This window comes from Equus przewalskii, chromosome 15, assembly GCF_037783145.1.
Source record: "Equus przewalskii isolate Varuska chromosome 15, EquPr2, whole genome shotgun sequence".
Classification (NCBI taxonomy): domain Eukaryota; kingdom Metazoa; phylum Chordata; class Mammalia; order Perissodactyla; family Equidae; genus Equus; species Equus przewalskii.
In genome coordinates, this window is record NC_091845.1 from 55,464,099 (window position 1) to 55,487,079 (window position 22,981).

Consider the following 22,981-nt stretch of genomic DNA (forward strand, 5'->3'; position numbering starts at 1 on the left):
AACAGAAACAGGAAGTTACCTAGGCACATTCATCAGCCACATGGTAGCTACCTCTTAGCCTCATTGTTGATTGTGTATATGAGACTTTCTTTGTATCACATTGGTTTTTTTTTTTTACAGAGAGCAAAGGAAAGCATGTTGGTTTCATATTCAAATGAATTATGCCCAGGATAATTCTTATTTATACAGAGTTCAGAGAGTGAAAAAGAGAAACAGAAGACACAATTCCCATCCATGTTTGCTTAGACCCCCTGTAACTTGGGGGTTCACATCTCAAAGATAAAACTTAAGTGCCACCCTTAAAATTTATGAAAAGCTGAAGGATGGAACAGAAGAAAGTACAAATCTAGGAATCTCTCTAAAGTGTGGAAAACCATAAAGATGGGTGTGACCAGTTGGAATTTCTCTGTAGCACATGCTACATTTTCTTGAATACACTTTTGACTCTACTTTGACCACAAAGATAGGGAGTCATTCTCTAGATCTAAGCTTGCAATTCTTGGGGTTGCCAATAAGAGAACCGGGTCTCTTTCAACACTAGGACTTTGTTTATAGGTCATAAATAGTGGAATATTGACAATTTCATATAAGTCAAACTCATTACTCATGTTGACCTAATGGGAATGTGATTAACCTTTTAAATTTTTTTTAGTTTTTAAAAGCCTACCCTGTTTTCTTTTACAGTGCACTTAATGCATTCCCCTCTTCCTTCTGGACTAGGATAGGTTCCTACGACTTAGTGAAAAAGAGTTTCATCTATTTGATTCTAACGATCCATCCAGAAAGAAATTCTAGTGCATGGCTCAATTAACAAAGTTCCATTGTCCTTAATTTCAGGTAAAACTGTACAGGTTGAACATAGATTTCATGAGTCAAATATGCAAAGATGTTTGTCAAGTCAATTTAATTCATTTTAGATAAAGCTTTGCATCATTCTCAATGCAAATATATCTCCTTTGGCTTTAATGGATTGATCAAACCTAATTCTTTTGGTTCTTATTTATATAAATCATACAATTTCTTGATTGTCAACTAGCATTTTAAAAGCTTACCTAAATTCCACTAATAGAATCCTCAATGTTATTGGTCCTACTTGCCTCAGAGAGTTAAACTGAAATAAAAAGGTCTATTTTGTCTTTCTTCTGACAACACCAAGATATGAAAATACAATGAACAGAGGCAAAAAGAAGGTGCCCCCACCCCAACTGCAGAATCAAGGTGGTTGGTTGTTCATGGTGGATGATGACAAAGACTGAGGTGAGAAGACAAAACCAAGAGGTGTTGGAATTTAGAAGGAAGACTATTGTTACAAATACAATGATACCTCTTCAGGAGACCACTTACCACTTAAAATATCACTAAGATTTTTGACAAGTGACCTTTCAGACCAGGTTCTAGGAAGTGTCTTTAGTTCAAAATTTGCATAAAGAAATTTCAACCTGTTAAACAAGTGTCTTAGCTTATTGGTGGCCATCAATACAGGTTTCACTATTCAAGAGAGCTAGCATGGAACCAAAAAAGCTCACGGAATTTAAACCCTTTGGATCTATCAGTTGGTATCCAGAACTCTTCATGCTGAAATTGCTGACCACAGCAGGCACAAGCTTCTACTATCAACAAATACACTTTAAAAAAAAAAATTTTTTTTCTTGCAGTATGTGAAACACCAGTGGAAGGTAGTTTAAACAAACAACAAAGTAAGAACTGGTCCGGCCATGTAGGTCAAATAAAATTTTAAAAAGAAAAGAGAAGAAAAGAAAACAACCTTTATCTTCTGGACTGCAATAGGGTGCCACTTCATCTTTGGTATAAAATAGGCCATCCATAGGCTGAATTTGATCACAACTAGGAAAGACTACAGAAATTGTCAACAATTTCTCTATCTATTGCTTTTTTTGTTTTTTTTTTGCACTTTTTGACCATAAGCTCCTATCTACTTAAGTTTTTTTTAATGCTCTTAAGCTAGGTTTTGCAATGTGACAAGCAAAGCTGACTAAAAACTTTGTAAAGCTCATAAAAAAGACTGCAGATAAAAAGCACTAATGCTTTTGCTAGCGATCACGCTTTGTAAATAAAAAAAATCTGCATTCTGCCCCCCAAACACGCATTATTTCTAATGCAGTTGTTTTTAAACCAACGTTAATAACTTTACCGTAAAATGTTTCAGCTTTCTAGAATGATTCAACACTTAAGACAAAGTTCATGAAAAGTCCCAGCATTTTCCCAATTCTTGCAGTTGCCATGGTTTCTTTTATCAACAAATTTTCTTCAAATGAAGAAAAACATTTTCTTTTAAACTGTACAGTTTTTTTTCACCCTAAAAACTCATAGTCTTAAACTTCTGTACCAGTTAAAGCCGGCACAATATTTCAATTCTTTCTTGATTTTTTTAAACAAGACGTTGACAGCTTGCCTCGAGAGCCTTTGACGTCCTTAAAATTAAGGCAATTAAGATTCAAGATAAGCCTTACCTAAATATTTCTAAGAAAAAAATAAAATAAAAAACCAACCTGCTAGATTTAAACAAGAAGGGAAAAAGAAAGAGTAGCTTAATTACTGAGGAAGACAATTTGTTTCCATTTCTGCTTGCCCACCTCTTGGACATCAGATTTTCTGTGAAAAAAAAAAAATCTATCTACACCTTCAGATAAATTCTGAATTCCAATGTTCTTCCAGATAAAACGTCAACCTTCTATGTTTTGCTTTGTTGTTGTTGGTTTTTTTTTTCCTCTTCTGGGATATTTTTCTTTAATTAAAAAAAAATTATGGCAAAAATAAACTGTCACGCCACGTGAAGGAACCATTTGCACAGCACATAAAAACACTGTTTTCATTGGGTAAAGTAGAAAATTAAAAAAAAGAAGCATTCCATTGACGCCTGTGCAAACTGGAAGCCAACTTCTTGTTCAATGAAGTTTCTTCATTCAAGGCAAAGTTTCAGAGGGACATTCTTCAGTCTCATTTACGGTCTGTGAAAACAATTGAATAATAGGGATCGTTACATCAAAGCAACTTTGAAATTACCTTTTGTGCTCTTTTCCAGGGAGGTCTCTTTAAGAGATCCAAAGTTCTTTCAATACAACAGTCATCAATGAAGTTGTAAAAGCATATTGGGTCTATGAAAGTGTCAAATTCTGCCACTTTCACACAAATATATATATTCGAGTGAGAAAGTTGGTTCACGTAAATATCAAGGCTAATAGATCAAGAATATCTTTCAATTCTAAAGTAATAAATATTACAACTATATCAGAGAAGCAATACTCCCTGTGTGCATGGAATCTATTTTCCATTGCCTGGCTTAAGTTGTAGCTCCCTGAGACATTTTTTGAGTAATTCTGTCCCTTCAGAACTCTCATGGAATTCATCACTAACTCAGTCAACAAATATGTGAGTTCTACTCTGCACCTAAGACACAGCAACGGATTGTATGCTATCTTGTGGTTTTCACCAAGAAATTCACATAAGCCTTGTTGGTCCAGTAATTAAGCAAGACAGTCAAGAGGGTAACAAACTTTTGTTCATTTTCCATCTCTTCTTTGCTCATCCATCTCACCAAGATTTTAAATTCTTGAGAGCAGGGACTCATTTTGCTTCTACTTTTTACTTTCCATGAGTCTGCCAGAGTGGTAAGCACATAAAGGGGGTTTAGCTAGACAAATGCCATCTCTACTATATGCCACTTTGACGAGCCCAGTCCAAACAATGCCTTCTGCTGCTGCTCCATCTATATTGTAGGGTTGAGCTTCTAGCAGGTTAACCTTTACTCTTAGCTCTTCCACCCACAGATTATAATTTTGCTAAATAATTTTAGGGGTATGCTTTAAAAAGAAGAACCTTTAAACTATCTTAGGTCATAGTTAGATAAAGTCCTCTTCCCTCAGTGCTCTGCAGGTTCTTCTGATGCCCAGTTGCTTAATTTAGTAAAGAAACTTCAGGGTTGCGGGTACAGTTGTACAGGTTGTTCACTGTACAAGACGCATGCCTGAGGAAGTGCATGGAGGCTAACTTCCAGCTCAGTGTGCTGCCCAAGCTATGTACTCTGATGCAGGGCTGCATTTTCCCCGGGCAAGTGGGCCTAAATGAAAATTCACAAAAAGCCCTCAACAATGTTTCGAACTGTATGACAGTTAGCCTGCAATGACCCACTGGGGTTCCTTTACCTAATCTTTCCTAGTCTTCATGTAAGTCAGCTATGGGACTTAGAAAACTGATTAACTTGTTCCTAGAATCATGTCAGGAAAGCAACCAGTTGATAGATTGAATATTTCCATTTTTAACCATTTTTTTCTGTGTTATGTGAGAAAGTGAGATTTCTTTTAAGAAGAAATGCAATTAAAATTTTCATAATAGCAGCAACGATAGTGGAAATTTTATTAGTAATAGTCATGGGAACCATAGTATATATTTGATCTTTATATCTTTGTAAAGTATAGACTTACTCCATTTATTTCTAAAAACTTATCTTGCTGTGGGAACAAAACTTGTTTTTTTCTTGATTTTGTGGTGGTTTTTTTTTGCTCTATTCTTTGCTCCCACTTCCATCTTCCACCCTGGTGTTACTGTGCATTGAGCAGAAAATGCCTAAAACACCATGAATCTCTGTAAGAGCTGCTCAGAATGGTGTCTTACTCAATGGACTGCACTGACATAGCACACCCTCACTGCTCGCGTACGTCACGTGCGCTGGTCTCGAAGCATCTTTCTTTATGAGCTACTTTCAAGTTTATAACCTTACACAAATGTTTCCAACAGCTCTCTCCCATCACTTGCACGATCCTTCAAGTGGTCTCATTGCTACTTGAAAACAAATGAGGAGAAATAAATGGTTGTACTTTACATTTTCATGGTCGCTAGCTGAAGTTTGAGGGGAAATGGTGTTGCTGTTTGATAGAACTGAATTCACTCCTGTCTACCTTCTCCGTCCTAGACGAAGTGTGAAAGTGTACATTTACATGATGCTTATGGATTGCACTGATATCCATAAAAAAAGAAGGCTCTAAATTTTCAAGGCTGTCATTAAATTTTCAAGGCTTATCATTAGTAATAAGAACATTTTAAGTTGGACAGTGACACTAGTTTAGAAATAAAACGGGTTGCAACTTAAAAAGAGGAATTCATGTGAATGACATAATGAGTATGAAAATCATTGGTCAACTGTAAAGCACTATGCAGATAGAATGTATTATTACTTACAAGCTTAAGGGACATGTAACGATAGTAACCAAGGATATAATTTGCACATCATTAATAGACTGACAATATATAGGGAATTGGTGGCCATGACAGTTCAGTTAGCCAGAGAAGACTTGAGAAATAAAAAGACTTTGCAATACTGGGCTTGAGATAAGCGCCTTCTGAGGTCAGTGTGAATGTTGGAAGACTAGGAGTTTGACTGAATTTAAGATCACAGAGTCATTTTGAACCCTCTCATCCTCCATCCTCCCACCAAAAAAAAGGAGTAAATAGATTAGGAAATGGTAAACCATAATCTTAGAATTTTTGAGCTGGAAGAAGTCTTCAAGATCATCTAATGATGCAGCAGTCCCCAACGTCCTTCCTGACACATTAGCGTCGTGTGATGCCATGTGAAAAGAGGGATTCTGCGTCCAGAGTTTGGGAAAAACTGCACACTATACACTCAATACTGGATTACCCACAGGTAAACCAAACACCTGGTTAGGGCACCCACAAAGGAGGGTATCAATATAAAAAAAATGCTTTCGATGGGGGCCGGCCCTGTGGCCGAGCGGTTAAGTCCTAGCTCTCTGCTGTGGCTGGGCGGCCAAGGGTTTCATCGGTTCAGATCCTGGGCGCAGACATGGCACCGCTCATCAGGTCATGTTGAGGCAGCGTCCCACATGACGCAACTAGAAGGATGTGCAACTAAGATATACAACTATATACCAGGGGGATTTGGGGAGATGAGTCAGGAAAAAAAAAAAAGATTGGCAACAGTTGTTAACTCAGGTGCTAATCTTTAAAAAAACATGCTTTCGAAAGAATATAATTTTTTAAATTAGCATCAAAATAATCATTATGCTGTCAATCAAAATTTTGTTAGCATTCTTTAATAATTTAATATGTTAAAGAAAAAATCTGTTAGAATTCCAAAGGAGGAGGGCAGCACACGCTCTAATCTTTCCGGAAGTAAAACATTTGAAGTATTTATCTAGCCCTCTGGGAGGTCATGGTCATTAGCATTTTAATGGCTTTGAAGAGAACTGCAATTAAGAAAGCAATTCACTTAGGTTAAAGCAATGTTTCAACACCCAACACTGCTGTTGACCACTCTACCCTACCCCAACTCCAGGGAATGGGAGTCGATTCTCCCCCAGCACCAGGGACCTAATTTACACTCTTTAGAGAACACTGAAGGGGAAAAGGAGGCCCCAAAAGGTTGAGTGACAACTAGAAACCGGCAAAGGTGGAATTTGAACCAAGGATCTCTGATTTTGCATATTAGAATTTAACTTTGCTAGAAGACTTACGCTTTTCAAATCCTAGCTATTTTTAAGATTTTCTAAATAGCACAAAGAAAAACTGATAACAATTTGTGCAGGAATTGGAATTTCCATAGAATTTCCAAAATAAACCACAGACGTCATTTCCTTCTTTTGGGAGAAAAGTCCAGAGTCTCTTTTGCATTAATAGCCTCTTTTAACAATGGGGATAAAAAGCATGAAAACAAAATAGGAAGACCTGTTTTTTGGCTTCGAAAGTCAAATTTGAAATATTAAATTATTTGCTGACATAGATCCCAAATATAACCTTTTTATTCATAAGCACAACATTTATATATCTCAAACTTTCATCCTACAACCTTCTATTGTTACATCTGTAATTTATTTTAAAAACCTTCGGTATAGACATTATAGTGTTAAATGTATGTGTAATGGGTTAAGCTGCTTTCCAGGGGCACTCAGCTACCCTAATCAGAATTTCACAGCCCACAGGAGGTCAGCTATCTTTCAATGAGAAAGGCCAGAGGTTTATACAAGTACTTTAAACTATCCACATCTCAATTAGCATAATGATTGTTAGAAATGGGTTGCCTGATGAAAGTAGTGGCATGGTAATTAGCATAATGATGTTGGAAATGAGCTGCCGTTTGTGAAATCTGGAGTATTTAAGATAACATGGATTGCCTAAAATATTTTAGAGTTGCTCTCCACTCTGCACGAACAAGAAAGATACAATAAGAATGTAGGGAAATTTATAACACATAACTTTAGAGATAATGCTTGTGGCTTGATTTCAAAACAAGACTGTCGCACAGTAGACTTCTGGTGGCCTCTATAAGGATAAGACAGTCCTACCTCTAGAAAATGCTCAGATCTACCCTGAGTGAATTTTTCATGTAAAGTGTGTTCAGATTACTTAAAAGAACAGAGCTGGGATTTTGCTAAGTGTACAGAGCAAGCTGTATAAGTCATTTTGTGCCTGCTTTCTAATTAATGCTTCTTTAATAAACATCTCTGTGGGTGCTTTTCCATCTCTCAAACTTTTTCCGGTGATGATTGTAAAGGAAAAAGAACCCAGGTGTTTACATGACCCAGATGCTTAGCTCAATTCCCAGTGTCATCCTTGAATGTTTCTGAAGAATCTCCTGTCTTACCGTGTGACACAGGTCAGCTTCCCTTGGCTGAAATTGATAAAAACTTGGAGATAGTCACATTAATTTCTTCCTTTTATAAAATTCCGGGAGTGATTGTCATCCACCAATTTATCTGACTTAGGGTGTTGTTTCTGTTTTCCTTCAATATTTTATTGTTCTTTTTGTTTCAAGTCACAAACTCTTAGCACTTTGCAGCATGTTCAAGAGAGGAAGTTGAGAATAGAGGCAAGACCTGTTAAAAATTTTCTCCAGGTTTAAAGAAATGTCTGTAAGGCAACATAAGTGGTTTTCACATGTCACACATTTGAAATGTTCCATGTTCCAGGGTGCTTTCATCTCTGGCATGTTGCAGCAATGAGCATGCCTTGTGGAACATCCTGTAACATACGTTCCTGCACGAGTGCAAAAGAAAATTCCTTCAAATGAGGAAATCCCTTACCATAATTGTTACCACTATGAAGACATGGGATGGAGGATTTCTGTCCTTGATAATTTATTATCTGTGGAAAGCTCAGCATTATCAACCATAAGAATCTATTGCTCAAGGCATATAACTATGGCATAACCATAGTTTTAAACATATTTAAACAGTTAAAGTTTTATGTGGTCAGACTCAAACTTCCTCAAATATTTCAAGAAATAAAGCTCCTTTGAATTGACTCATTATAAGGATAATTAAATTCCTTGTCTGCCTCCACAAATCAGGCACTCCTGGGCTTTTATCTCATCTGCCTCTGTCAGTGCTATCAATACTTCCATCATTTTGCTTGGAATTTTAAAATCCTGTTTTCCTTTTTCCTCTTAGTTCACTCTCCCCTCTCCCCCTGATACACCATTACAGTTGCCACCATCTGACTTCAGATCTTTGATCTCTTTTGTCTGAACCACTGCAACAATAGGACTGTCTGTTTCCATTGCTTCCAAATCCATTGTCTGTTTCAGCTGGAAGAGCATTCAAAGAACAAAGGTAATGCTGTCCAAGCACCTCAGTATGGTACCCGACATTAGCATCTGGGTTCAATCTGCCTTTTCACACTCTTCTACTTCTGCAACCACTTCTCAAAGAAACACTGGGCTTTCGACCCTGGACTTTGGTCAAGCTGTTAACAACCACCCGGGAACACTTTGCCTTCCTGTAAGACCCAGTTCCAGTTATCACAAACTCCATAAAAGCTTACTCAGACAAGAAAAATTAAATGTATTCTCCTATTGCTATAGTACTTTTTAAAAGAGCCTTGTTCATTTTTTTCCCCTGCAGTATACAGATCTTGTCTATGTGTAGATCTAAATCCCATACTAGATTGTAAACCCTTGAAAGCAGGACTCCCATCTCCTGGCATAGTCCCTGGATGATGCTGGGCACTGTAAGTGAAACTGCGCCTAGGTGTGGACATGAATTGGGAGACTCTCATTGGAATCCATGAGAGGCAGAGATGCTCCCTCTGGATCAGGCAGAGCACTCCCCTCCCCATCACATCATACAATGATCATGGAAAGGTAGGAACAACCCTGAGAAAGAAGAGAGCATCTCCTTGCGGGCGACAAGTAGGGGCAGCTGAAGCTGATTTAATCAGGCAGGGAGAAGAGGAGGTTCTGGACAATTCCAAGAAGGGGAAATTTCCCATCCTGAAAGCCATCCTTGAAACACATCCCTCTATAGAGCCTCCGTTGGTAATAGAGTCATTGAAATGTAAATAAAATCCTGTCATTCTTCTCTTAAAGCTCTCCAAAGGTTTTCTAGCTCATTTAGCATAAAACTGAGAATAATTACACAAAACCAAGTATCCAAGGTCCAAAGGCTCTATAAAAGTTAGCCTGTTTGACTTCGTCTCCTACAACTCGCCCCCTTAGTCCATCACACTCCAGCCTCTCACGCCCACTCTGGACCTTTGAATTTCTGTTTCCTCTGCCTAGAGTGCTTTTTTTTCCAAATCTCTCCAAGACAAGCTTCTAATTATCTTCCAGCTCCAGGCCTATATGAGAAGCCTTCCATGATACCAAATCTTAGGTATTTACCCAGTTACTTTCTTTCACAAGAATCTTTTTAAATAGTCTGCTTTGCAATTCTGTTTCTCTTTGATTGCTTGCTGATTGATCCATTGGTTGTGAGTCTACTAGAAGAAAATAAACTTGAGGTGAGTTGGGGAGGCATCTTCCTCTTTCAATGGTCTTTCCCTAGCATCTAGAATACTGCTTGTCACATAGTAGGCACTCAATCAGTAGTATTTTTTTTTTTTGGTGAGGAAGATTGGCCCTGAGCTAACATCTGTGCCAACGTTCCTCTATTTTGTATGTGGGACACTGCCACAGCACTGCTTGATGAATGGTGTGTAGGTCTGCACCCAGGATCCGAACCTGTAAACCCTGGGCCGCCAAGGCAGAGCATGTAAACTTAACCACTATGTCACCAGGCTGGCCCCTCAGTAATTGTTGATGGAATGAATCAAAGCATCTTTATCATTTATCCAGACATCATTAAACTGTTAGCAAGAAGAGTCTGGGATCATTCATTTCTTCATTATGCTTTGAAATAGCCAAACCAGTTTCACCTCCTCACTAAGCCTTGAAAATTGTTTTTGGCAAATGGTATCTCTCATCTCCCACTAGTGTCTCTCATGGTGCTTCCACATAGCCAATCTCTGCTCCTTTCTCACATATAATCTGCTCAGCAGCCTGAAAGAATTCCAGTAAGCTTGGAACAGAGTGACAGAGACTATCATATTGCTTGGTGTGTCTCAGCGTGTGTAAAAGTGATTCGCACAGGCTATAGGTGAATTAAAAAAAAAAAAAACTGCTTTATTCACCGTGGGTCTTTCCTGAAAGTTATTATGTGATGGTAAGAATGATAACGATAATAATAAAATACCTTACATTTGTAGGGTTAAGTCATGTTCTGAGTACGTTTAATTTTCAGGACCAACTTCAGAAGCTAAAGCACCTATAGAAGATTCCATTATCGTGATTAATCTTTCAACAACAAATGCATCTCTAACTGTGTATCGAGGTTAAAGAGGAATGATGATCAAGAGATGGAGCAACACTATGCAGACTGGAAGGATCATTTGGGACTTCTCTCTTCACCAGGGCTTTGGTTGTTATCTACAAACTAGAATAGTTTGCATGACAAGACATCTGTCTACATAGTGAATTTTCGTTAATTCCTTTGGTTTCAATCACAACTTCTCAAATTTCAGTCTACATAATTACTCAACACAAAGCCAACCGTACTTTGGTTTATAAGTGATTTAAGGATTTTCAAGAGGAATTCTAACTACTTGATTTTTTCTTTGCCATTTATTCCTGAATAAAATCCTACTCTATGCTGTTTTATAGCTTGCAATACTCTTTTTAATAAATTATTTTACTGGGTGTTCAAGGCAACCATACAAGAAGAGCGCTGCTGTCTTCATCTAAGAATGAGGAAACTGAGACCAAAATGCAGGCTCAGCATCCAGCTTCAAGGGGGAATACTGTTTTCAAAAATATGTATAGTAGGTTTTTTTGTAAAAATGGCTGCAATGCCCCTCAGTACTCAAGCCTTCTGGTAGAGAACTTCAATATTAACTCTGGGGTTGGCCACATGACTTGCATTGGCCAATGTGACAGTAGCAAAATGAGTCACAAACGGAATTGAAAAAAGCTAGTCTTTTGGGATTCCTCCCTTATTGTTCTCCGAATTCTGAGACTTCCATGTGAATGAGCTGGCTGGAGGAACAGAAACACATGGCTCCATCACTTCCATCACTCAATCAGCAGCCAACCAACACGTAGAAGCAGACCTGCAAAAATGAGGAGCAGCTGTCCCCAGATGCTTGAGCAAGTCGAGTCAAGACCAGAAGAACTATCTACCTGAGGTCAACCCAAATTGCCAACCCACATAATCATGAACTAAATAAATGCTCATCACTAAATTTGAGATGGTCTGTACCGCAGCAAAAACTAACAGATACAACATGAGAGCCAGTGATGTCAAGATGATTGATCTTGAGGGAAAGAGCTTAGTATAGCCCAAACTTACTTAGACTGTTGGTAAGAATATGCAGGTGCATGTTCACTGGACGTGTCCACTGCTATCTGTTGCTGCTGACCACTGGTGTCCTGGGATGAAGGTGCCACTGTCTGGGGAGAGGTATCAGCAACAACACCCTAAGGAGGCAATGAGAACACAAAAGCCTTATTGGCTTCAGCAAAGGGCCCTCTTCCGGATGGACTATAGAGAATACCTCTCTTCTATTTGGCTTGAGTAAAGTTTCACTCTGCTACATAAAGCCACAATAAGTACTCAAAGGAAAACTAAAGAGCACATTTGGACAAGAGTTGAAGAATTTTCCCCAATGGGCAACCAAGAAGCCTTGCCATCAGAAGTCCTTGGAGCAGTCAAGTGGTCAGAAAATCATTTTGCCCATACTTAGAACTTTCAAACCATAGTTGCATACAGCCACAGTAAGTAATAATTTATTAATAAAAATATCCATGCAGGATTCCTATAAAAACTTGTATATTCAACCGTCTTCCTGGCGTAGTGCACGGTACTATGTCTATATGATTTGCCAAAGCAAACTCTGACCTTAATAAACTTAATGAACTCTGACCTTAATAAAAATCTACATCTAAGTTTGGAATTCTTTTGCAAGGACACTGTTAAGCAGGTTTTCCTTTCAGGAATTTGATTTGTTCTATTTTGTTTTGTTTTCCACAACATGAACTCAAATTCATTTAGAAGTTTCAGGAAAAGAAACAAACATCCTTAATTTTGACTTGCTCCTCCCCTCACCCAAATCCACAAGAATGGATTTCTGGAGTTGGTCATAATTAAGGACATATGTGTGGTTCCAAAAGAGGCATAGATGGTTTTATTCGGTAGTTAGTAGGCCTAAGGAGGCATCTATCTGAATACATTTTCCAGGTTCTACATACAGCCTTGGACACCTGCAGTGATGTCAGGTTTCAAATGTTTTTTGGTCAACTTTCTAATTAAAGATCCCTGAAATTGTTCTTTAGAATCTGAAAATTCTCCTTATACTAATTCAGTATTTCCCCCCCATTTTACTGTTTGATATTGTGCATTTTTCTGAACCTCCCACCAGCATTTACTTGTGTGGATATTGATGAATTTTCAAGGAGTGTTTTTACATAGAAAATGAATCAGTGCTTTTCCTTATAAGCACAAATTCAAGGCAATATATTAGAGTGTACTTACATTTTTCTTAGTAAAAGAATTCTTTTTAAATCCCAGATTTAACTATAATTAGATTGTTTCAAATAAGCCACACTGTCAAATGTGCTCATTATTTTATAGTCATTAAAATTGCTCAAATTCTGCAGATAAGCACACACCTTTGGTGTAAAGATAGAGAAATGCAAATTTGTGGCAGAGATTTATGCTTCAAGTGCCTAGAAGGTCCAGATTCATAATATTCCAATGGTCTAGATGCTTTTTGATAGCTAAATATAGCAAAGAATATGTATTTTAATCACCTATTCTTGAAATTCTGAAAAGCCAACTAAAATCTGTTTCATGCTAACGTAGTCTTTTGGCCCACAGGTCTGGAACACACAGGAGATTTAAAAATCAGACCTCCTTGGTTTCCTAAATTATATGATAGTGTCCTCTTAAACTTCTGTGTTTAACCCAAACCTTCATACTAGCAAACATTTGTCACACACCAAAAATAAGCAAATAAACGTTTTAAAAGATCCGATTTAGTCTGTAGAGATCTCCCCCAGTCTCTTTAGCTCCAGAGGTTGGGAGAGTCATGGTGGACTTCCATGTGGAGTGGTGCCTACACACGAGCTGCTGGCCAACTCATGGAGAAGCAATGGCATGAACTCCAGAGGAGTACTAGCTGATGGGAAGTAATGCACTGTGACCGTAATAGCAAATGTCATCAGAAGAAGGGGAGGAGGGGAAAGAAATAATAATGGCTAGAAGCAGAGAGAAGTATACATATCTAAGTATTTTACCACCATCTGCATAGCTCTATGCCCCCTCCTTTTCTGTGCAGTTGCTGGCTCTGTCCAGCAAAATGATGTGTAGAGAAGATGGATTCAGCCCAATGGAAAGAGAGAAGGAAAGGGACAAAGCTTCTATTAAGGACAAGATGACTTCATCATTCATGGTGTCCACAACAATAAGAGTGGTACAACGTTTTCTTTCTTGTCTGCAGGATGCCACAAACCTGTCAAGGTACATTCACTAGGGCAGGGTTCTTAATCTGCTACACGTTAGAATCATCTGATATCTTTTAAAAATGTTGATGTCTAGTCCATGCTCCAGACTAAATCAGATAGGACTCAGGCATCACTATTTTTGGAAGCTCTTGAAATTATTTCAACGCGCAGAAAAGTTTGAGAATCAGTGCACAAGTCCAGTGCCTCTCAAATTTTAATATGCACCTAGCTCTCTGAGTTTAAAATGTTAAGATGCAAATTCTTATTCAGTAGGTCTGGGTGGTGTCTAACAGTTTGCATTTCTGACTGGCTCCAACAGGATGCTGATGATGCTGGTCCAGGGACCACTCTTTGAGTAACAAGGTACTAGAGAACTAGCTCATTCAAATAGTTGCAAACGATTTTCCCTCCCTATTTATGAGTGTTTGTGGTTAACATTGATGGGGTAGTGATTTTGTCTCTGATCTTTTCTCTAAATATGAAAATGGCACTTCCCTCATACCTCTATAGCAAATTAGCTTATTTCATGTGCAAAGCAAAACATAAGTATGTTCAAGTAAAGGTACAGACTTTCAAATATGTTAAAAGAGGTAAAGAGTAAAAATACTTTTTACCCTCTTTCTATCAGACAGAGACAGACTTACTTCAATAGAAACAGCTGTCGGAGGCACAGGCGTGTACTGGGGCATGTAGGTCCCTTGCATAGGAGCAGCAGCAGTCATATACTAGAGGGAATCAAAGAAAAATGCAGGTGAACTTGGATTTGCAACCAGCAAGAAAAGGAGATATCACAAGAGACTGCTTTAGGTACGTGGCCCATGGCCAGTGCATGATTAAACTCTATTTTGACCAAAAATAAGGCAGTTCCTATCGGCATGGAATGACCTTTGCTTACTGATTCAGTACCAACAGCAGCCCACCTCCACAATATCAGTACAAGCCAATTCACCCCCGTTACCTTACTTTGTCTTTTTAAACACTCTATATCAGATCTCAAACATTTCACTTTTTCATCTGAAACATAAACTCCATGAGGGCAGGGATGATGTCTGTTTTTTTCCTCCATTTTATTGCTAGCACCTGTCACACAGTAGGCTCTCAACCAATTATTTGTTGAATGAATGAATCATCATATTGTTAGTAATAGTTTCTTTTCTAACTAAAAAAAAAGAAAAATAGAGGAATAATGCAAGAAATATTATGTAGCAACATTCAGAATTGGCAAATGTTATTCACCTGACTTTTTTTATGTATAAAAGAAACACAGTGTTGCAGATAACGTTGAAGTCTCCTTTGTTCCCTTCCCTCATTCCATTCTCATGTCATTGTCTGTAGTTTCTTTTCAACTCCTTTAACTCTCCACATTTTTTCATCCAGATGAACAATGAAACAGTTAAATCATTTTTCACCAAGTTGTGGTATTCAGTAAAATAGATTTTGGTGATAACATGTATTTTTGCAATGAAGAAAGAAGCCCTAGGAAAAATACATGTTCACCTACGTAAGCATAAAGTATGACCCGTATTCCTATTTCTAATGCACATTCCCCCTGCAAATTCAAAGTTCTACTGTCCGAGAATGGAACTTGCTATGGAATCAACTATACTTCCGAGTTTCTAAACTTGAACACCATCACAGAATTTCAGAACCAGAATCATCTAATGAAGACAAGTTTTCTCAATTCATAAAGGTTTAGAGGAATGATTTTTATGGGAAAGCACAAGACTCTGATTCTCTATTCTTCTAAATTTGCTGAATTCAAATATAAAGGCCCTGCATAAATATGCAAAACCTAAATTACCATGTTTTGTGTATCTTGGTACTTTCAGTATCCAAGGGGCATGATGATTCTGGATCCAGAGGAAAATCTGAATGGATCTTAGCTCATCAGTTGTTGTTGTTGTTTAATATTCATGGAGAATTACAGCAATAAAGCAACTTTGGAATGAATGCATCTCCATCCTAAACTAAGCACTGTCCTACTGTATCCATTTGCTAAAAATAGAGATGGTCTTAGTGAAACAACCCTAAATCAAACAAACCAAACTGTTGTCTGTAATCCCTGCGTTGCTACTAATAACAACTGAGTGCAATTCATATGTATATAAAAACAACCTTGTATCTTGGACCAAGAGCAATTGTTTGAAGGGCCTGGGCATATTAACAATTTAGCTTTATAGTTGAAAATTATCCGAGATTTCTGTGCCCTGTCCTCTGTGCTCTCACCGCATTCATCACTCTTTTATTAAAATTGTTTGGACTATCATCTCCTTAAAGGCATCATGGGCCACGTTTTCCAAATCCCTGCATCTTCTAACATACCGTGCAATGCCTGATACTCAATAAGGAATTGTTCAATGGCTGAGTGAACGGATACAAGGAGAAAGTCTTCCATTTCCAATTATAAATCTTACATGCCTCTTAGCCGTTGATAATTCTGAGCTCATTATAGACATTAATTTCATCACCCCCCTAATGTGTTTGTATAACCTTTAAACAAATACTTTAGCCAACTCTGCTCCTCATAGGCCTCGTGTCCTTAAGAGGACAATTAAGTATTGAGGTATCCAGTAGAGTCAATTTTTCAAAAGGTACAAAACTCTGGAGTTTTCAGCAAGTATTATTTCACACCTAGACGTCTATGGCAGGTCTTGCCAACAAAATTGCTCCAGAAAGTATGTTGGGGATAACAGTTCCTTGGTCATTTCAGACAGGTGGTTTGCCCATATTATACCGATTTTAAAAATCCTTTAATTTAGCATTCCCTACAATGTATTATTTTTAGAATGCTAACTCAATTGAGAGAAAAGCTTTCTTGTGCTCCTATGCGTTTGAGCAATGCTGCATAAGGTATCTTTTTTGATGCTGACGTACAATAAAAAACTCTGAGAAAGCACCTTTTACAGAAGCCTATTTCAAGGTAATTAAACCAATATTTCTAAAAGTTTTTTTTGTATACCTATTAATTTTTCTTAGAACTAGCACTCTAAGGAACATACTTTGGAAAATATTTCTTTAATCGAATCTCAAGAATCCTAGTAGATTTGTAGCAAGGGGGAAGCTACTTTTGCCGACTGTGAATTTACACGACCACAGAGTTGATACTGCTGTGGCTCATGGTCTACACTTTGGTCATGGCTTTCCAAGATTTATATTATACTAGTAAAGAGTTAATCCTTGACTAATTTGGATATTTTCTATTCCAGAATTAGTAATTCCAAACTTTGCAACTGGGTCTAATAAGTGAGTGCGTATGTCCTTGCCAAAGAAGACAACGTCACTGGCACCCCTGTACAGGACACTACTTTGCTCTATCCTTGCTCTACTGTTCGCATCTTTAAGGAGCCATTTCTGTGGACTAGAGTTAGGGATACAGCCTGGGGCCATACAAAGCAATGTTCACCAGTTCACATGAGAATCCACCTCATTTTTAGACCTCTCTTGCCAAACGAGGGTTCCCAGGCAATACAGTTAACGCAAAGCATTTTGTATGATTCTTAGCTCAGCTTCTTCAAATGACTGAGTTATTCAAAACCTCATCTGTGTTTTGTTCAGTAAAACTGAATCAGTAAATCTTCACAACTCCTATGACATTCAATAAAGTCGTGAATGTGGGAAAACTGAACTGCTTATGGCATAAATTCATACTCATCTTCTCTTCAGAACAATGCTGTGAGTCAGGCAGGATGGTTCACCCATTTTACAGATTGAGAAACTGAGACCCACATATAATGGGAATAAATTCAAGTTCTTCTGACCCATAGTTCAGCAGTTTTCAGTTTACTTTATTACCTTTAAAATTAAGGAAATAGGGGGCCGGCCTGGTGGTGCAGTGGTTGAGTGTGCACGTTATGCTTTGGTGGCCCAGGGTTTGCTGGTTTGGATCCCAGGTGTGGGCATGGCACCACTTGGCACGCCATGTTGTGGCAGGCATCCCACATATAAAGTAGAGGAAGATGGGCATGGATGTTAACTCAGGGCCAGTTTTCCTCAGCAAAAAGAGGAGGATTGGCAGCGGTTAGCTCAGGGCTAATCTTCCTCAAAAAATAAATAAATAAATAAAAGAAATAAAGCCCAAGACCTTCCTTTTGACCATTTCCATGTAAAATAGATATCAACTTGTTTTTTTTTTTTATTAATGGGCTTTAATAACTGGAGTTACAATTAAGAAATACAGAATAATATGTCTTTGATTAATTTTTATTGTCATTTAATTTCCATACATTTTTTATTTTACTTATACTCACAATACCTAATTTTCTTCTGGGAGGGCTATCTCATATGCTTAACTTGTCTTATAACTTAACATACTTTTATGCTGCTCTTCTGAATAGAACCAATAGAGATTTTATAATGTAAAAGAGATCAGCTCAGTTCAATGTGTGGTGTGCGTGTATCTTTTAACGAAAAAAATCTTTCTGCTTGCTTTTTTTTTGTCACGGAAAAACTAATAGAGCTTGAGAACGTTGTTTGAAAATTAGAGATAGGCTTATTTTAAACAAGTTAATGCTATGCAGTTTTATGCCTCATAAGACTATTATCTCTGGGTAAACTTTTGCAATAAAACTCTTCTGTGGTAGATATCCATTTTCCAGGGTAAAGCCTCAAGAATCGACAGCCTTGTAAAATGAAGAGCAAGTGCTTACAGGAAATGGCTACAGCTATGTGTAAGATCAACTCCCAGCTTTAGCTAATTGGTGAAAAATAACTCTGAACTTTCTCTGCAAGCACACAGTTTGATTTCCTTAAGAGCTCAGATAAACTACAGCCAGACTTAATAATCCAGGCTGCACAAAAAACTGTTTTGATCTGGGTGTCTCAGAGACTGCTTTCATTTTATCCAGCTAACAGATGACAAAAGACTAAGAGAAGGACCTGTGATATAAAAAATATGCCATTTCAACTTGATAAAGTGTGGATTACTTATTAAAACTATAACAAGAATGGATGTACATCTTTGCAGCTAATTTCTTTTACTGGTATTTCTCAAAAGCTAGAAAATATCTTCCATAATTCTTTCAGGAGTACAAATTATTTTGCATTTTTTTGATACAATGGCTGATAGGAACCACATTACGATGAGATGATAGAGACAAAAAGGATAAATTCATACAAGATTTCCCTGCTATTATGTAGCTTAAAGTTTTGACATTAAAGCATAAATTTTTATTTTTTGGTAAACAGCTTGATGATTTTTACACGATCTGAAAGTACCACATTTTCACAAGTAAGTATGCAGGAGACCTAAATAGCCATTTTCAAACCCACAGAATAAATTCCAGACTCCATCACTTGTTCCAAGAAGTCTAGACGCTGCATCACCAAGATAGTTACACAAAAAGAGAAAAAAAAGGTGAAGTTGGAGAGGAATTGTGTTTTTGCCTATTTAAGTTAGGACAAACTGTTTCTGTTACTGAGGAATCATTGATTATTTCTGAGGACACAAAGAAAGAAAACTCCAAATTTTTAGTTCTGGATTTACTTTTTTTTCCCCTACCAAAGCAAAACAAATAAAAAGTGTTTTATATATTTCCTTCTAATTAAAGTTTTCATTTTAATTATTCGTACAGCAAAGGAGTGGCAAGGAAGCTCCCACATTTCAAATTGTGAAATTTCCTAAAATAACTTATCCAACTTGCTCATTTGGAGTCTGTATACTATTTAGATTTTAAATTGGTGCTTCTAGTCTTTGCTATAAAATTCATAAATCTGCTTAACAGATTTCAGCAGGGGAATGGTCCTGGTCCTATCAAGCCCAGAAAGTCAATGAGAAGGACACAGGAAAGTTGTAAAAATGCACCTCAGAAAGGAAGTTGCACAGAGAAGGCAGCAACTGTGGTCGATGATGCTAACAGCATGCATGTGAATTACTTTCATCCAGTACAAAGTTTCTTTCAATGAAGGAAGCTTGAGGATATAGGGAACGGCCTGAGTTATGATTCGTCACGTATGGGTGAGTGGCTAAGGGAGAGGCACAGTGTTACCTCAGGTGGGTAGAGGTATTCTGCAGTTTTGAGGGCCATATTTCTTGGATTTGTAAAATTCTATCATCTCAGAGTTGAGAAGCAATACCTGAACCTGGTTTGGCAAATTGGTATCATTTCATATGCTTGCTTCGACTAAGGAGTAACAGCTTCCTGGAGTGTAATTGTAACAATGCCTTCTAAGTCTCCATGTCACTCCATGGATGAGAGACCATCCATAGGGCGGAAGAGAGCTGGAGAGATTCTCCTCAAAAGGAAAGGTGCCCCTACTAGGGCCTGATAAGGCTGGACTCTTACCTGGACTTCCTATCAGGTCTTCCTATATTCTTTCTATTTCTGCCAATGAAATGTTGAAGAATAAAGTAGATCCCCAACCAGAATAGTTAGAGTGTATGCTTTCATAATGATTTATGTTAATGCTAATTTATAAAGTAGACTATTAACTTTTTTAAGGTAGTCATATAGAAATAACAAAGTAGATAGTTGTGAGTAATGAAATAACTATCCCTGAAGAACAGGTGGAGGTGAATACAGATAGCAACATGTACTTAACCTGCTAGGAATAAAAGCACGTGAAGAGAAAAGAAAAGCCAGTTAGTGGGCTGGATAGAAATGGGAGCCCAGATACTTAGGCTCTTACATACTTAGGAGTATGTAGCCTATATTATCCCATCCAGTTTCCCAGAATTCTACTAAACATAGCCCACAGACAGGTGTGCACTAAACTATTAAACAAAAAACACATATTGTTGTCACTGTATTCTGGGGTGGGGGCCATTTGTTGGTGGTCTACAACAAGGAGAGTAACAAGGAAGAATCTTGGAGGTTGTTCTCAGCTTGGGAATTTATAAAACCTCACCCACTGCACAACAGTGAGAAGTAGTCTTTCCCATGTGATCACTGGCCATGGAGGCCTTCAAGTTTGCAGAGAAAACAATATTCAGGAATATATGGGAAAAAAACCAAAGCCATTAGATTTGAGCAAGCACACAGATCATTGTGATAGAAAGAAAAATAAAGTGTTTTACTATGTAAATGTAGCTGATTAAGAAACTAAGTCTTAAAATTTGAACTTAAAAGAATTCTGTATAGACACCATGAATTCTCTCCTTCTCAAATTTTTTTGTGATAGGTAATACGAAATCTTGAGAAAGATGGGACAAAGGAGAAATCCAGTGGATCACAAAGACCACTCAGGAGATAAGGATAAGTAAGTCAGATAAAAACTGAGAACTAACTGTACATCAGATTACAGAATGGAGGCAACTATGAAAGCATATTTATAGTGGTGTAGTTGGAATGAAAGACTCATTAGGTTCAACGAAGAACGGGAAGTGAGTAAGTAGAAAAGATAAAAAGAGGATCTTATAAACAACCTTATGCCGATAAATTTGATAACTTAGATGAAGTAGAACAAATTCATTGAACAGCACAATTTAGCAAAACTGACACAAAAAGAAATAGAAAACTTGAAGCGTTCTCTATCTACTAAAGAAATTGAATTCATAATCTAAAACCTGCCCACAACAAAACATTCAGCTTCAATTGGCTTCTCTGGAGAATTTTCCAAACATTTATGGAATAAATAACATCAATCTTGCATAAATTTTCCAGAGAATACTAAAGAAGGGATACTTCCCAACTCATTTATGAGTTTACGTAGCAAATTTGACAGGGACATCACCAGAAGGGAAAACTACAACCCGATATCTCTCATGAACATGTATACAAACCTTCTAAATAAAATTTTAGCTGATGAATTAAGCAACATATGAAAAAACTATATACATCATGTCCAAGTGGGATTTATTTCAGGATTTCAAGATAGGCTTACCATCTGAAACTCAGTTAACATCACTCACCATATTGACAGAATAAAGAAGACAATTATATGATCTTTTCAAAAGATTCAGAAATAACTTTGATAAAATCTGACATCTGTATATGAAGAAATGTCTTGGCACACTAGGAATAGATGGAAATTAGGAATAGAAGTCTATATACAAAAAACTGTACAGCTAACATCACAGTTAATGGTGACATACTGAACGTGTTCTATTTAAATTTTGGCATGAGATAAAGATATCCAGTATCATCTCTTCTAATATTGTTTTGGAGTTTCTAGACAGTGCAATAAGACAAGAAGAAGAAATGGAAGGCATAAAGATGGAAGAAACTGTCATTATTCAAAGATGACATGACTGAGATATAGATATTTCAAAGAATATACTTTAAAAAACAATTTTTAGAATTAATAAGGAAATTTAGCAAGGTTGCAGGATTCAAGTTAATAAAAAATTTGAATTTCCATATATCAGCAATGATTAAAAAAGAAATTTTAAATAACACTATATAGATAGCATCAAAAGATATCAAATACCTAGAAATAACTCTGAGGAAAGGCCTGAAAACTTCTATACTGAAGATTAGAAAGCATTGATGAGAGAAATTAAATAAGGCCTAAATAAATGGAGAGTTATATCACATTCACGGATTAGAAGACTCAATTTGTTAAAATGTTAATTCTATAAAGAATCTATACATTCAATGCAATTCCAATTGAAATCCAAGCAGATTTCTTGGTAGAAATCAAGAAACTCACTTTAAAATTTATATGGAAATGCAAAGGACCTAGAATACTCAAGACAATTTTGGGGAGAAAACAAACTTGGAGAATGCGGACTACTAGATATCAAGGATTTACTAAAAAGTCATGGTAATCAGGATAGTGTGGTATTGTTACAAGGATAGAAAAATAAGACTAATGGAACATAACAGAGAAACTAGAAGCAAATAAATATACAGCCACCTAACTTATAAGACAGTCACTGTAATTCAATGTGGGAAAGAGTGATCTTTTCAATAAATGATGCTGGATCAGCGGGATATCTCTGGAGGAAAAATGATCCCTGGTCCTTACCTTACACCATACATAATATTAATTTGAGATAGATCATAGATATAAATATAAAGGTATAATATAGCTTTTTGGAGAAAATAGGAGAAAGGCTTCAAGATATTGGGAATAGCAAAGATTTCTTAAACTTGACTCAAAAAGAACTAATCATAAAAGAAAAGAGTGATAATCGGGCATTATTAAAATTAAGAATTTCTAATTCTCACAAGACCGAGGGAAGATATTTACAATACATGTATCTGACAACAAAGCTTATATATAGAATGTATATATTTTTTAAAATCCACAAAT

The 22,981-nt window shown here is 37.1% G+C and overlaps 1 protein-coding gene across 10 annotated transcripts in view; it reads right to left on the minus strand.

Annotated features, from left to right (window-relative positions):
• Positions 1 to 548: 548 nt before the first annotated feature.
• Positions 549 to 22,981, minus strand: part of RBMS3 (RNA binding motif single stranded interacting protein 3) — a 1,256,175-nt gene continuing 1,233,742 nt past the window's right edge. For 5 of the 10 annotated variants that reach the window (XM_070575925.1, XM_070575921.1, XM_070575924.1 and 2 more), the window contains 3 exons: positions 14,434 to 14,514; positions 11,637 to 11,764; positions 549 to 2,969 (listed from right to left, as the gene is read on the minus strand). In XM_070575925.1, coding sequence (XP_070432026.1) covers positions 2,963 to 2,969; positions 11,637 to 11,764; positions 14,434 to 14,514 — 216 coding nt within the window. In that variant the 3' untranslated portion in view covers positions 549 to 2,962. Of the gene's footprint in view, positions 2,970 to 11,632; positions 11,765 to 14,433; positions 14,515 to 22,981 lie in introns of those variants that run through there. The other 5 variants (XM_070575926.1, XM_070575922.1, XM_008541926.2 and 2 more) reach the window with 1 other exon arrangement.